At 36.8% G+C, this 16,037-nt stretch overlaps 1 protein-coding gene across 2 annotated transcripts in view; it reads left to right on the top strand.

Annotated features, from left to right (window-relative positions):
- CHN1 (chimerin 1) overlaps positions 1-16,037 on the top strand; it is a 191,620-nt gene that overhangs the window by 38,231 nt on the left and 137,352 nt on the right. For both annotated transcript variants that reach the window (XM_012439192.3, XM_012439188.3), the window contains exon 2: positions 11,699-11,737. In XM_012439192.3, the coding sequence (XP_012294615.1) occupies positions 11,699-11,737 (39 nt within the window). The remainder of the gene's footprint in view (positions 1-11,698; positions 11,738-16,037) is intronic.

Genomic DNA, 16,037 nt, shown 5'->3' with positions numbered 1-16,037 from the left:
CAAAATATTTTTTCTGGAGATCTTTGATGAAGTTTCATGTGAGCACTGTAGTTGCACAGTTTCAGAAGAGAGAGAGAGTGTGTATGTGTGTTTTGTATTAACAGTTCTGGGTTACTATTCTCTGAAGAATTAAAAATAATTGTCTTTGGTTTTAAAAATAGTTTATTTCTATCAGAATTAATCATGACACATCAGTTTTCAACCTGGAACAGTTTTAAATGACTTTGTTGCTTCTAAGCGTGAATTTAACTGACCTGATTTGGCCATGACTTTGCAGGGTGAATTTTAATTATCTTAGTTGTAATGCCTTCTTTCCGTGTTTTGAAGCATCTTCTAGGAAAGAAATTTAGTCAGGATGTGAAATACCTAGAAATCCTAGCAAGGCTCATTTTTGTTCCTCATTGGTTTAGAATTGTATATGTTATTAGGAGTCTTTTCATTTTTACAGTGAATTTTTGTTTCCTAAGAAACTTCCTTTATTAAAGAGTGTGGATGTTTTCTTTGTGACTCACATATTAACTCTAGTACTTATTTGTGTGGTGTTTATTGTTTATGCCCTTGTTCTTTTAAAAATCACTTTACAGTAAAATAAGAGTTTAAGCATGTCATTATTTTGGTGTGTCTAAATTTTGCACAGAAACAGAACAGCAACAGGTGGGGATTAATTATTATTGCCTTGCATTTTTGGATTAAAGCAGTACAGGAAATCTCACCAGTTGGTTGAAAGGTGACTCTTAATTCAAAGGGAAGAAATGATCTTTTTTCTTGCCAGTAAATGCCATTCTTTTTATGCAATTCAAAATTGTTAATTTTCAAACCAAAGGCAATTCAAAGCTAATATGCTTTAAAACCTAAATCACAATTTTTGAGGGTTTATGGGTCATTTGTCTAACTCTCCTTTAAAATGCAATGTAGTCTCTTTTTTTTTTTTTGAGAATTCATTGTATTGTTTAAAAGTTGTAAAAGCCTTTGGTTTAAGCCTAAAACGATAAACAGCTTACATTTAACATTCTAGTCTGTTCTAGAATGAAGTGTTTAACTTTAAAAGTAAAATGTTAAGCAGGTTTAAACTTCACCAGAGGAATATTATCCTAAACCAAAGAATGCATAAGATATAGATTATATAATGATACAAAAATAATATATAATAAAAAGAAAAATAATTTTTGTTTTCAGAGGTCATTTTTAACAACTTCTACAGATGTAGTGGATGTAAGTAGGATCTAATTGGAGAGAACATGAAGTTGTATTCAGTCATAAAATGTTATAAATTAATCCAAGAAACCAAGACATTCGGCTACTTATAAGTAAATTTAATTCTGTCAGTCAGTAAATGAATACTTTTGAGTACTTCCTAAATAACCATAATGTTATAAATTATATCAAAGATTGATTTAACTAGCGGTTTAAAAAATCATTGCCCAAAGGCTCAGATAAATATCTTGAAATTTTTATTATTTAAAGAAAAGTGAGTGTCCTGAAAATACTAATATTTAAAGAAAAAGCACAAAAGATTATGGCAACGAGTTTAACACAAAACCTTGCTTAAAATCTATACCTTTGAATTTAAAAAAGGAAAATTGGAATCACTTTTCATAAACAGGATAGAATATATAAAAATAAGTTTAGAAAAGGTTTTCTTGACTTGCAATTCTAGCAGTTACCCAAAAATGAAAGCAAATTTAATTAAGAAACTGTTTTTTATTCCCTGTAACGAATGCCTGACATTCAGCAATTCAGTTAGAACAGGGAGAAGAGGTAAATGAAGACCTCCACAGGGATTCTGAGGGGGAATTCAAAGACTTTAGAAGAATGTGGTGCTTTATTATGCATAAGTTTGTCACAAAGCTATGGTTGATTTCTAAGCCTCTCAGACTGGGATTTCTCTGGTAGTACATGCAGTTCAAGAGCCCACCTAAAACAATTAGAACCTCCTGTGGAGATTATTAAAGAGGACTTTTCTCTGTCTGATTCAGTTTCCATGTTTTCTTCATCTTACAGATAGTTTACTTACACTTTTTTGTTTTGAATAGTTCTCTGTTAGTACAAATGTAATATATTCATTGTGTAATAGAGAGGCCTTTCTCCTCTGGGTTCTGGGAGAGAATGATACCCTGAGACATAGGGCATCCAGTACATGTAATAAGGTAACCTCTCTCCTGTGCTTCCAGAAAGCACATACTTCCTCTCTCCCATACTTAGAAGAACTGAGAAAACAGTCACTTGAAACATTATCCAAGCTTGCTTTAGATGAGGAGAAAGTGTAATCCAGAGATCACTACTGTTACTCTTACTGTAGGAAGAATAACAGAAAGAACTTCTTTCATCCTCTGTCTCCCCCCATATGTACAGATACATATACACAGGCGTATTTTTTCTTTCATTTATTAAAAACTGAAAAATTCACTTATGAGGTTGTACTGTACCTACGAATTAACTTAGGCTTATTTTGATGTCATCTTTTTCTTTCATTTTCATGACTTTGTTTATGTTTTTATATCAGGTCTCGAGAAGAATGTCTCACACAGAACCTAGCTTAGACATGAAGCTGTCTCTCCACTTTCCCAGGCCTTGCTGCCACCTGTGATTTTAAGTTCATTACTTTGTGCTCTTGTAAGTCTGCTCCATGAGTTGTGCTTGTTGTCTTCCGCCTTTGGCCTTCCTGCTGCCTGGCTTTCTTTCTCCGACTCTTGAGAAGCGAGCTGGACCTGACTACAGCATTCCTCTGTCCTCAAATAGCTGGGTATTTAATTGGAAGAACATACAAAGCAGAGAAATACTCATAGTGCGTTATTTATGGATGCCTCCTGACATCTCAGCCCAGGTTCCCTCCAGGGCCTGAGTCACAAACTTTCCTCAGTAAGTCTTTATTTCAGCCACTCTGCATTATTTGTAGTTCCCCAAACACTTACTGAACTTTCTTGTTTCTGCCCTCTTGTTCACCTTGTTCTCCTCTGTTTAGTGTCCTTTTGCCTGTTATTTGCAGCCCCTTTATTTTAAAAACCATCTATCCTTTAAGGGCCTCGTCAGATAATACCTCCTCTGGTATGTGTTTCTTGACATTCTGGCTAAGAGTGATTCCTTCCTTCCTTCCATTCATTCATCAGTTTAGTAAATATTTACTATTTTTATTATTAAATAATAATAATAATTATTAGACCTATTATTGCCAGGCATTTAGATAAGACAGTGGTTTGTAAAACTTGTATTACTCTTGCTTTATTACCTTGTGTGTAAATAATATCCATCATATTTTCGTTACTGTCATCGAAGGCACAAACTATATCTGGACCTGCCTCATGACTGCCTCACCTTTAGAAGGCGTTTCATGCATAATTTTTGAATGAGTGAAACTTTCTGATTATTTTAACATTTCTGTATGCCAACATAACTGAAATTTTTATAAAATTATCTTTTATATTAGATATGAAAAGTATTACTGATACTTCATGGCAATGGAGAAAACCTTTTAATAAATTTAATTGGATATATACTTAAATAGTCATACATATCATGATAAGGATGTATATATCAATAATAATAATTATTATTATTTTGAGACAGAGTCTCACTGTGTTGCCCAGGTTGGAGTGCAGTAGCACGATCTTGGCTCACTGCAACTTCTGCCTCCTTGGTTCAAGCGATTCTCCTGCCTCAGCCTCCCAAATAGCTAGGATTATAGGTGCATGCCACCATGCCTAATTTTTGTATTTTTAGTAGAGAAGGGGTTTCACCATGTTGGCCAGGCTGGTCTCCAACTCCTGACCTCAGGTGATCTGCCCTCCTGGGCCTCCCAAAGTGCTGTGATTACAGGCATGAGCCACCGCGCCCAGCCATGCCATGATAAAGATATTTTAAGCAGCTGTTCTTGAGTCATAGGTTATCTGCTTCTCATTCTCAGCCATATTCTGCTGATGGAGTTTGACATGTTCATATGCTGGGTCTGGGTGGATTTTCTGACAGAATCAAAAAGAGGTGTTGTGAGCTCTTGAGACCTTCAGCTGAAGGCAGTCACAAACATTTTCAGTGTATTAGCCTTTGATAACTTCCTTTGAACAAGCTGCTGTTCTCTGCCAAAAGAACACATGATTTTCTCTTTTTTCCCTTCTTAATTTTTGTATTTCTTCTATTAGATGAAATGTTTATTACCCCATTTTATCCCATATCCTAGATATGCCAAGAAAATTAGAGTTTAAAACATTCATTCTCAAAGTATGGTCCAGGGACTCCTGAGGGAATTTCCACAAAGTCAAGACTATTTTTGTAATAATACTGAGACATTATTTTATTTTAATCACTCTCATTCTCTTGCAAGCATCTAGTTGAATCTTCTAGAAGCTACATGGCATATGATATAACAACAGATGCAGATATGAGAATCCAGCTGTCTTGTATTAGGCTAGACATTAAAGAGATTTACAGAATGTAACACCATTTTTTTTGTTCTGAAAAATATAGTTATTTTTCATAAAAATGTTAATATGTAATAGGCTTATTATTTTAAGTGAATTAACAAAAAATATGATTCAAGTTCCTTCCTCCTTCCTTTCCTCCCTCCCTCCCTCCCTCTCTTCTTCCTCCTTCCCTCCCTCCCCTCTTTCTCTCATTGTCACCCAGAGTGGTGTGCAGTGGCACAAACACAGCTCACTGCAGCCTCCACTACCTGGGTTCAAGTGATCCTTCCACCCTAGTTTCCCATGTAGTTGGGACCACAGTCACTCACCACCTAATTTTTTTCCTTTTTTTTTCTTTTGGTAGAAAAGGTCTCACTTGTTGCCCAGGCTGGTCTCAAACTCCTGTACTCAAGTGATCCTCCTGCCTCAGCCTCCCAAAGTGCTGGCATTACAGGCATAAGCCACTACGCCCAGCTATGTTTTAACTTCTAATGTGACTAATATCAATATATATTAAAAGCTCTTTAGAATCCAGATTTCTGAGACCAAAAAGATCAACAGCCACTGGTTTATAAGATTTAAAATACTTTAGATAACAGAGAACAGACTTTCTAAGAGATTAAAAGGTAAAGTCTTTTTCATGTATCCAGGTATCTTCAAACTGGAATACTTAATCATACTTAATCACAATTGATTATAAGCCACTTTTCAGTTGTTGAGCATTTAGGTTGAGTACAGTTTTTTAGTCTTAAAAGTAATATTGTGGTGATATTCTTCTGTATTAATATTTTTCTAACATCCTTAATTTTTTTACAGTAAATTTTTAGAAATAGAACTGCTGGGTCAAAAGGTATGCAGAGGGAACTGGCATGGCCTGTTACAAAAATTCAGGGGCCAAATATACTCTCATATTTTTTTCTATTAATCAGCAGGAAATTCAGTATCTTCCTTTTTAGATAGTCTCTGCCTCCAAGTTTGAGCCCCAGGAGGCTTTCCTAGTCCCAGAGTCGTCCCATCCTCCTCCAAATGCCAGAAAGAGAACTGACTACACTATTGCTCTTCCTTCCTGTCATCGTTTTCTGTCAGCATTTAAGACCAGCCCCACAATGTTTGGCAGTAGTTGCTTGAATTGCCACTAGGATCCTGTTTCTGGTCAGACCATGGCCCAGGTCACAGCAGTCACCCCAGTTGAAGGTCAAGATTGTAGTTTTTTCAAAGCTCATTCTCTTTTACTCCAGGATTTAGTGTACCAGGGAGTCAGAGACTTCCAACATCCACCTTAGGCTGTGCCAGAATCTGTCCTTCCTGATGAACGCAGGAGCTTTTTGTGTGACCTTATATCACCAGTTTCAATTATTCCTTCTTCAAGGCCATTTTATTTCAGGAATGTCTCTGCCTCTTCTTGCCATTGGGACTTGGCTTGAGCTATGAGTGTCTTCTGTGACAGAATTCTTTAATTTTGAATCTCAGGAATCAAAGATAGGGGTAATATTTCTTCCTTTCCAGAAAGATTTAGAGTCCTGGAAAATTGGTCTTCCTTCCTTTAGCAACTAATTCTGCATATCAAGAGATTGAGGCACTTTGTCCTAAGCCATTCAGCTTTCCCCTCCCAGTGTCCTCTCTGTCCCTGAGTCCTAAGGACAGTGGTACCTACCAACCCACTGGTCAACTAAAGGAACATTCAAGCCGCTTTTCTCTCAGCAGAAGGATCCACACTAGCAATCTAAGGTCTCTACCTCCAAACCTAAGAAAGGCTGTCATAATTTTTAAGTGTTCTCCTTCTAAGAACATCTCATCTAATCTCTGTCTTAACAGATACCTGTTACACCGTTAAGCTTATGGTATATGTAGCTAATTGCTCTCCAAAGAGGTTATGCCAGTTTATTCTTCCACCAGCAAACAGTGCTCGTAAATGTCATTAATTAGAATTGTTTTAATATTAAAAGAAACTCAAACCTTTTCCCTAATATTTCTTGTTTTTTTGCCAGACAGTAAATTTGTTTGGCCGTATGATTGTGATCTGTAGTATCTTGAATAATGTCTTCTATAACAGAGCAGGTGTACACAGAAGACCAAAAGAGTAAGAAGGGAATACATGGCTGAAATCATTAGCAATAGTAAGAAGGGAATACATGGCTGTTAATGATTTAGCTTGAGGCTAATATGGTAATACTGTTTTCAAAATCACTTTTGGTGAAGGCAGGAGAGGGTACTTATTTACTGAAGGTCTCCTAAGTACAAGGTGCTTTATAGATGATACCTAATTTAATTCTCAACAACAAACCTATGTTGTTACTATTCGCATTTTAGATGATATTGTTATTCTATTTTATAAATAAATAGATTATTATGCAGAAAGATAGTAAATTTTCTAAAGTCACTCAGCAAGTAAAGATTGATGTTCCCTAAGAAAGCCCCACCTAGCACTAAGTACACAGCTCTCAGAATAAGGACTTTGAGAATGAGCCTTTCTCTCTCACCTTCTCCAAAGTCAGAATGATCTCCGGGAGACCCTCGTTGTTCATGGGTGCAACTTTGCATAGGATCCATGAGGAGTCAGGCCCACCTACAAAGACTCCAAGGCTTCCCTCTGCAAGTTGGGTTGGGGGAGTTCCCCAACCATGTTCATGGGCTAAAATTCATTAGTAGGACTCAACAGAATTTACTGAACATTACCATACTTATAGTCATGGTTATTACCAGGAAAGGATACATATTAAAATCAGCCAGGGGAAGAAGCACATAGGACAGGTTCCAGGAGAATTACAAAACACAGAGCTTCCGTTGTCCTCTCTTCTTGGAGTCAAGACACATGACAACCCTCCCTCCCTCCCTCCCTTCTCTCCTCCTGTCCTTCCTTCCTCCCTCCCTCCCTCCCTTCACTTTCCTTCCTTCTTTCCTTGGTGCCCAAGTTCAAGGCTGCTCTTGAACTCCTGGGCTGAAGCAGTCTTCCTGCCTCAGCCTCCAGAGTAGCTGGGATTACAAGTATGTCCCTGTTTTCTTCCTGCATTTATGTTTGATGATCCACATGGGATATTTCCAACCAGTGAAGCTCTCCCAGCCTTAGTGTTCAGAGCTTTCACTGGGGCTTTATTGCCTAAGTGTGGTTGATTGACTGTCCATGTGGTTCCTTAGCTAATACCAGTGACCCAAAGCTCCAGGTTACTCTCTGGCTAGCCCCAGACAAACAAAGATTATCTCCAGGAGTTGAAGACAAAGTCCAGACGTCTTCTGAGACAAATTAAATTATTTACTACATAGGGTCCCAGTCTGGTAGAGTGCTTCCTCCCTTCCTAGCCCCCCCAAGGTGGATCAAGAGGTGCCTGGTCACTGCCTCTATGATTTGGAGTCCCACAAGGAAGTGGAGACACACATGGAATATGAGTGTCCTGTTATAAACTGGAAACTCACTCCACATCATACTCTTTAGGACTGAATTATAATAACAGCAAAACATCAAGGAAATAATAACATGATTTGAATGCTTACAGGCAGATTTTTTCTAGTATTAAAAATATGATTGAATTAATTATGGTTTACTTATTAAGACAAACTTCAATATAATTAGCCCTCAACACACACACACACACACACACACACACACCCCCCTACACCTAGTAGCAGAGGAAATATGTATGTATCTATCACTGCATTAAGGTTATGTTTTATGCTAACTTTTTATCATCACCGGGTAGGTTCACCTGAGCAAGCTGTTTTCCTAAATAATTGTTTATTATTTACAGCCAATCTTTATTATTCATGGATTCCATACTTGCAAATTTGCCCCCTTTCTAACATTTATTTGTAACCCTAAAATAAATAATTGTGGTATTTTTGTGGTCACTTGCAAATAATCACAGAGCAGTAAAAAATTTGAGTCGTATAACCTGCCTGTTCCCAGCTGTGGCCAAGCAAGGCAGTGCTCCACCTTGTTTCATCTCTCATGCTGTGAACAAGTCCTCTTTTTGTGGTCTTTTAAGGACCACACTATTTTACATCTTTGTGGGGCTTTTGTTGTTGTTGCTGTTAGTGATTTTGCCATTTAAAATGGTCCCCAAGACTAGTGCTGAAGTGCTGTGTAGACACTGTTACTAAGAGCAAGAAGACTGTAATGTACCTTCAGGGAATACATATGTGTTAGATAAGCTTCATACATGCATGAGTTACAGTGCTGTTGTTGTGAGTTCAGTGTTAATGAATCAACAGTATATACTAAATAAGGTGTCTTTAAAGAGATACACATGTAAAACAAGGTTATATATTTAATGGTTGATGAAAATGTTCTGACCACGGACAAACAGGAACCTAACCCTGTGTTGCCCCTAAGAGCAGTGGTTTAGTATTTGCTGCTAAATTCATGGTTTGAGGTAACTTCATAGCATATAACTACTGTGAATAATGAGAAATGACTGTATTTGCTGCCTTACTTCATTATTCATTTATCCATGTAATCTGTAATTCATTCTTTTTGTTTTTTTGAGACAGAGTCTCACTTTGTCACTGAGGCTGGAGTGCAGTGGTGTGATCTCAGCCGATTGCAGCGTCCACCCCCTGGGTTCAAGCAATTCTCCCTGCTTCAGCCTCCTGAGTAGTTGGGATTACAGGCACCTGCCACCATGACCAGCTAATGTTTATATTTTTATTAGAGATGGAGTTTCATCGTGTTGGCCAGGCTGGTCTCAAACTCCTGACCTCAGGTGATCCCCCCACCTTGGCCTCCCAAAGTGCTGAGATTATAGGCATGAGCCACCACACCTGGCCTGTTATTCATTCTTGAAGCAGACTTATTTGTGTGTGTGCTTTTGTTTTTTTATTTTACCATCATTTATTCCTTCTCTGATACTCTTCTTCCTTTCTTTATGTAGATTTGAGTTCCTGACTTACATCGTCTTCAGGTCTTAGATTTAAATCTTTGGTCCATCTTGAATTGATTTTTATATAGGGTGAGAAATGAGGATCCAGTTTCATTCTTCTACGTGTGGCTTGCCAATTATCCTAGCACCATTTGTTGAATAAGGTATCCTTTCCCCACTTCATGTTCTTGTTTGCTTTGTTGAAGGTCAGTTGGCTGTAAATATTTGGCTTTATTTCTGGGTTTTATATTCTGTTTCATTTGTCTATATCCCTATTTTTATACCAGTACCATGCTGTTTTGGTGATTATGGCCTTATAGTATAGTTTGAAATTGGGTAATGTAATGCCTCCAGATTTGTTCTTTTTGTGTAGTCTTGCTTTGGCTGTGCAGGCTCTTTTTTGGTTCTATATGAATTTTAGAATTGTGTTTTCTAGTTCTGTGAAGAATGATGGTGATATTTTGATGGGAGTTGCATTGATTTTATAGATTGCTTTTGACAGTATGGTCATTTTCGCAATAGTCTACTCATCCACGAACATGGGATGTGTTTCCATTCGTTTGTGTCACTTGTGATTTCTTTCAGTAGTGTTTTTTTTTTTTTTTTTTTTTTTGAGATGGAGTTTCGTTCTTGTTACCCAGGCTGGAGCGCAATGGCGCAGTCTCGGCTCACCGCAACCTCCACCTCCTGGGTTCAGGCAATTCTCCTGCCTCAGCCTCCTGAGTAGCTGGGATTACAGGCACGCACCACCATGCCCAGATAATTTTTTTTGTATTAGTAGAGACGGGGTTTCACCGTGTTGACCAGGATGGTCTCAATCTCTTGACCTTGTGATCCACCTGCCTTGGTCTCCCAAAGTGCTGGGATTACAGGCTTGAGCCACCGCGCCCAGCCTCAGTAGTGTTTTGAAGTTTTCCTTGAAGAGGTCTTTCACCTCCTTGGTTATGTGTATTCCTAAGTTTTTGTTGTTGTTGTTGTTGTTGTTGCCGCTATTGTAAAAGATTGAGTTCTTGACTTGATTCTCAGCTTAATTACAGTTGGTGTGTAGCACAGCTACTGATATGTGCACATTATCTTTGGAAACTTTGCTGAATTCATTTACCAGTTCTAGGAGCTTTTTGGACGAGTCTTTAGTGTTTTCTAGGTATGCGATCATGTCATCAACAAACAGTGACAGTTTGACTTCCTCCTTACCAATATGGATGTCCTTTATTTATTTCTCTTGAAGAAGACATATTTGAATACTCCTACAGGTTGCTAAGCAATTTCCATATGATTTAAAATTTCCATTTTATGTTCTTATGCCCATTATTAGTGATCTTGCTGTAACCCTTTATCTCAAAGTATTTGTGTGGTTTGTGATAACACATTATAAACCAGGTGTGAGATTGCAGTTTAAAGGTTGCAGATTGGAGACCGAATGTCTTATGTCTAGGACCATTTTACCTGAGCTACTTGTTTAGTCTTCTCAATAAACTTTCCAGAGATTTTTCTTGTCTCCTTGCAGATCAAGATTTTAGGATCAGATTGCCTAATGGGTTCATGTTGGTTTCCAGCAGAGAGCCAGGTGATGTGGCTGGCCATACCTTTCTATACCAAAAAAATGTTTCTGCAGGCTTGGCTATGTAGTCTTGCAGGCAGAGATTTTGGCTGGTAAAATTAGTCTCCAGCTATACTTTACTGATGAGGAGCCAGACCACACTGGCTCCTTCTCCTTTCTCTGATTACTCTGCTTCTCTCATGTGTTTGTATTTCCATCTCTTTCTACTTCCTATTTACACTGTCTCCTACATCTGCATTTGGGCAGCATGAGGGGAAATGGACTTGAAGAGCAGATGTTCACCTCATGTTCGTTGTGGTTCCCTAGATACACTCTCTTCCGTTGAAGTGTTTCCCATTTCCTGGTTTTGATTGTCCAGGATGTATGAAGACTGAGATCTGAACCTTGCTGTTCTTCTCTCTTCATATTAGTAAAGCCAAGTACGTTGGAATCCCCCAAATGTAATGGGGGAAAATAATAGAAATACTTAACTTTTAGGGTGATTAAAATTATTAATCTGATCAGTTTGAAAAAGAAAAATTCAATAATTTTAGGGATCTTTCAGTGAAATAATCATTAAACCCAAAGAAACAAAGTCTTTTTATTGACTATTACTTCAGTGATAGCAAGAAATGAGTACCAGCAGTAAAAGTTAACCTTGATGTTTTTATGTGATAAGCAGTTGAATAAATACCGTAACTTTCTTTGAACATCTTTGTAAAATTGTACTCCAACTAAGTAAGGACCAAGACTAAAAAAAAAAAAAAAACCCCTGAATGCCCCTTAGTGCCTAGCACAATGCCTAGAACAAATAGATCTCAACAAATATTATATTAAATGAGTTAGTGATTAAAATGTCTCATTTAAAATTTAAATATTCAGTAATGTTAATCTGATGTTTTTTCTTTCAGATACAGATGAATATAGACCTCCTGTTTGGAAATCTTACTGTAAGTCTACAAATAAATTTGTGTGGGTAATAGTGCTTTATAAGTAATATAAAAATATGGGATTATTAGATATAAATACTCATTCCATTTTGTACCTATTGTTGAAAAATTAATTACAGCAAGGTTTGGGAATAGCATAGAAGTATTGTGGTTAAGTAGGTGTTTCCACAAAGTCTGTGCAGTATATGGTTTTTTGTCTGGAATGCATTTCATCCCTCTGAGCTTGCATGAATTCCATGTAGTGAAACTTGAAACCAGTTGTTAAGAGTGGCTAATAAAGCTAATACAAGGAGACACTGAGAATTCAGTCTAATTATTTTCAGGTCCTGATTCTTTATATGAAGAAAGGAATATTTAAATGATGATAATTCAGGAGGCTATGTTGATGGAAAGAATAAGTGAAAAGAGGCAAAAAAAGTGATCTTCCTTTTAAATAATTGCTTTCCCAAAATATAAGAGAGATACTTGATTCCTTGTTGCTCTTTAAACTGCGTTAGGATAAATACTTCTTTTTAAAATTCTAGGTTTTTAGTTTTTTATTTTCCTTTCCTTGTTTCCTAGAGAATATTATTGAATCATGTAAAGGATATTTCGTACTTTAAGAGTAGAAATAGGGCTAATATAATCAAAATGATTTTTTAAAATTTATGAATTCATTCTTACAGAAAAGCAGTATAAGCTCTTGTTTGTTGTTTATGTAGTTGAATAAGCAGCCTAAGAAATGTGTGCTTTAATTATAGATTAAAATCTTTGTAAATATTGAGGGTTATTCTAAATTTTGATGTTTGCAAGTTGCTGTGATTTGCTGACTGAAGGAACAGCGATTCAGATTCTCATTGGTCTTATGTTCCCAAAACAGATAGTTTTGTTTTTAATAGGTTGCCACTTTGGGCTAATTATAAGTGAAATATGAACAATCTCTAAAAATATTGCCATGAATGCTCCCCTCCACACACACTGTTGGTGCCTTTTTTTCCCCATTGGGAGTATAGTTATAAGAATGTGCAAAACTGACTAATGTTCTTTTGTTCCATAATCTCATTGGCCTATTTAAAATTCTTCTCTTGCCGGGCGCTGTGGCTCACGCCTGTAAGCCCAGCACTTTGGGAGTCCAAGGCAGGTGGATTGCCTGAGGACAGGAGTTTGAGACCAGCCTGGCCAACATGGTGAAACCCATCTCTACTAAAAATACAAGTTAGCTGGGCATGGTAGCACACACCTGTACTCACAGCTACTCAGGAGGCTGAGGCAGGGGAATTGCTTGAACCAGGGAGGTGGAGGTTACAGTGAGCCAAGATCACACTACTGCACTCCAGCATGGGCTACAGAGCAAGACTCTATCTTTAAAAACAAAAAAAATCTGCATTTTCTGGTTTTCAGTTTTCCCTGACTCTGACTTGTGCCCTGCACATTTTTAATGTACGAACATTTATGAAGCCTCAGACTGTTATTGAGTTTTTTTTCCCAGTGAAAAATACTGATTACTACATGTAATATATGCAATTAGTATTTTTTGTAGCTTCATATATCTCACATGTCTTGCAGTAGCTATCATTTGTTTTAAAAAATGGCATTTATGTAATCCCAGCACTTTGGGAGGCCGAGGCTGGTGAATCACCTGAGGTCAGGACTTTGTGACCAGCCTGACTAACATGGTGAAACCTTGTCTCTATGAAATACAAAAAAATTAGCTGGGCATGGTGGCATAGGCCTATAATCCGAGCTACTTGGGAGGCTGAGACAGGTGAATCGCTTGTACCTGTGAGGTGGAGGTTGCAGTGAGCCAAGATCACGCTATTGCACTCCAGCCTGGGCAACAAGAGCAAAACTCCATCTCAAAAAAAAAAAAAAAAAGAAGGCATTAAAAAAAAGAGATAGGCTATAGTGTGCCAAGATTATACCACTGCACGAGGCTGGTGTGCAGTGGTGTAATCTTGGCACACTATAGTCTTGACCCCCTGGGCTTAAGTGATCCTCCCACCTCAACCTCCTGAGTAGCTGTAACCACAGGTTAATTTTTAAAATTTTTATTTTGTATACACGAGGTCTCACTGTGTTACCCAGGAAGGTCTCCAACTCCTGACCTCAAGTGATCCTGCCTCACTTGAGGATTACAGGTGTGAGCCACTGTATCCAGCTAAATTTTTCTTTAGTGAAACTACAATTTTGTTACTGAGTTTTATAAATTCTCTTAATGACTTCAATGCCTGAACTCCCCACAATCATTTTAATAGTAGAAATGTGTAGGGAATTATTAAAATAGATTTTTTTTATCTTTTGACCGTCAAATGAAAAAACCTCTGATGCAAGGAAATTTTATAATTAAACTGTGTTAAAAACAAGTGGAAAACCCCTTTTTAAAAATTGGTCATATGAAATTTTTTTACAAGATTATGTTATTAATCTTCTAAGATTTGAATATGTGCAAATTTTAACCAATGAGAAAACACAAAAATTGTAGCCAGACATGGTAACTCAGGCCTGTAATCCTAGCATTTAGGGGATACTGAGGTGGAAGGATCATTTGAGCTCAGGAGTTTGAGACCAGCCTGGGCAATATAGGGGGATCCCATCTCTACCAAAAAATACCATTAGCTGGACATGGTGTTGCACATTTGTGGTCCCAGCTGTTTGGGAGGAGGAGGTGGGAGGATTACTTGGGCCCAAGAGGTGTGGAGGCTGCAGTGAGTTGTGATCAGGCCACTGTACTCCAGACCTTGTCTCATTCATTTATTTATTCATATTAAATAAATAAATGCATTCTAATGATGACTTTTTATGATCATATAGATGGCTAATGTATTTGTCAAATTCTGATCTTAGAAAAAAGTGTGATTAAGTTGAATCTCTTTGTTTATCTTCACCACTCAGGCAGTTTTACAGTTTTTATAACAAGCTGTAAATAATCTTTAGTAAGATGTTTATTAATTGTACCATAAGGACTTCATCTCTTGAGGAGTCTTTACATTTTAGTAGGAAAAATTCTAAAGACTGACAGGCCTGTTATACCCTGATTTCATCAATATAGACTGGAATTTTAAATAACTGAGGTGGTAGACATTTTTCAGTACCCTTAATATTTGAGCCATGACAATTTTGTTTAATTCTTAGGCCAGACTGATTTAGAACTGATAATTGACAATATTTTCTACTGACAGTCTTTGGGATCTACTAACTGTAATGCTTCAGCATCTCTGTGATGTGACTTAAATTTAGTTATTAAAAATTTCTCAAAATGGTAATAAAATAGAAATGGGCTGAGATACTAAAAATAACCAGGTATGTTAATTCATGTAAGGAGGTACACCCATTGAAGACTATTCAAGAAGTTCTAATTGTTCACTTCTGTAGTCAATCTATAAAAGTAAACAAGATTATTTAATTTAATGTCAAAAGTTGCTAGATGTTAATGTGTCTTGTTTTCTTCTCTTTAACATGGTGGAATCTGAATAGCATTTCACAGTTTGATTCTATAAGAAACTTATTTTACCCATGCCTATCTTGTGCTTTCTACTGTTAGTTCCATTATCTTGTAAAAATGTGACTCTGATGTCTTACAAATATAAACCAATAGGAAAATAAAATTAGCAAGAAGTCTAAATTGTGGACTCTTTTTAAACAAATACAGTTTTACTGCTTTTCAATACTTATTGTTTGAATTAAACCAGGAACCTTACATGTGATAAATGAGGCAAGCAAGCCAGGTAAGGACTATGAGAAAGCAGACTGTGGAGACTCTGTCTGCGGAGAGTAGCTCAAAATTAGCTCCTTTTCATTGTTATGTTAGACTCTTGGTTCAATATTGCCAGATACGAGTTTTCAAGAGGCTAGATTCTCTTTTGCTTTTGTTTTTAAGTTTCTTAATTTTTAAATGTTAAAGACATACTCAAATTTAAAAGACAGCAGATAAAACACATGTGAGCCAATTTTGACTTCAAGATACCAATTTGTGATCTTTGGACTTGATGAACAATTTATCGTCTGTGGGGATTGAGAATTTCATTAATAAGTATATAAGCATTGACACTTCTAAGATGATTGAAAATATTAAGTACTTTAATCATATATTCCCTCATCTTGAATTTAGCTATTAATCTTTGATAATCATTTAATGATTGTGTTGATTTAAATTCGACTGAGTTCCAATTCAAATTGTCAAAAATTCCAAACTGAGAGAGAAGGACCTGAATTAGAGCTCATTACTTTGTATAATTTTTTAATGATCTTTTTGATAGGTGTTTTTTTAATCTAAATTTTTTATATTTGTTACGAAATATCCAAGACTTGACCAGGCACAGTG

This window comes from Aotus nancymaae, unplaced genomic scaffold (genome assembly GCF_030222135.1).
Source record: "Aotus nancymaae isolate 86718 unplaced genomic scaffold, 86718_ANA_hifiasm-v0.15.2.pri h1tg000008l, whole genome shotgun sequence".
Classification (NCBI taxonomy): Eukaryota; Metazoa; Chordata; class Mammalia; order Primates; family Aotidae; genus Aotus; species Aotus nancymaae.
Note: the sequence above shows the minus strand (reverse complement) of the source record. Positions and strands in the feature narration are given on the sequence as shown.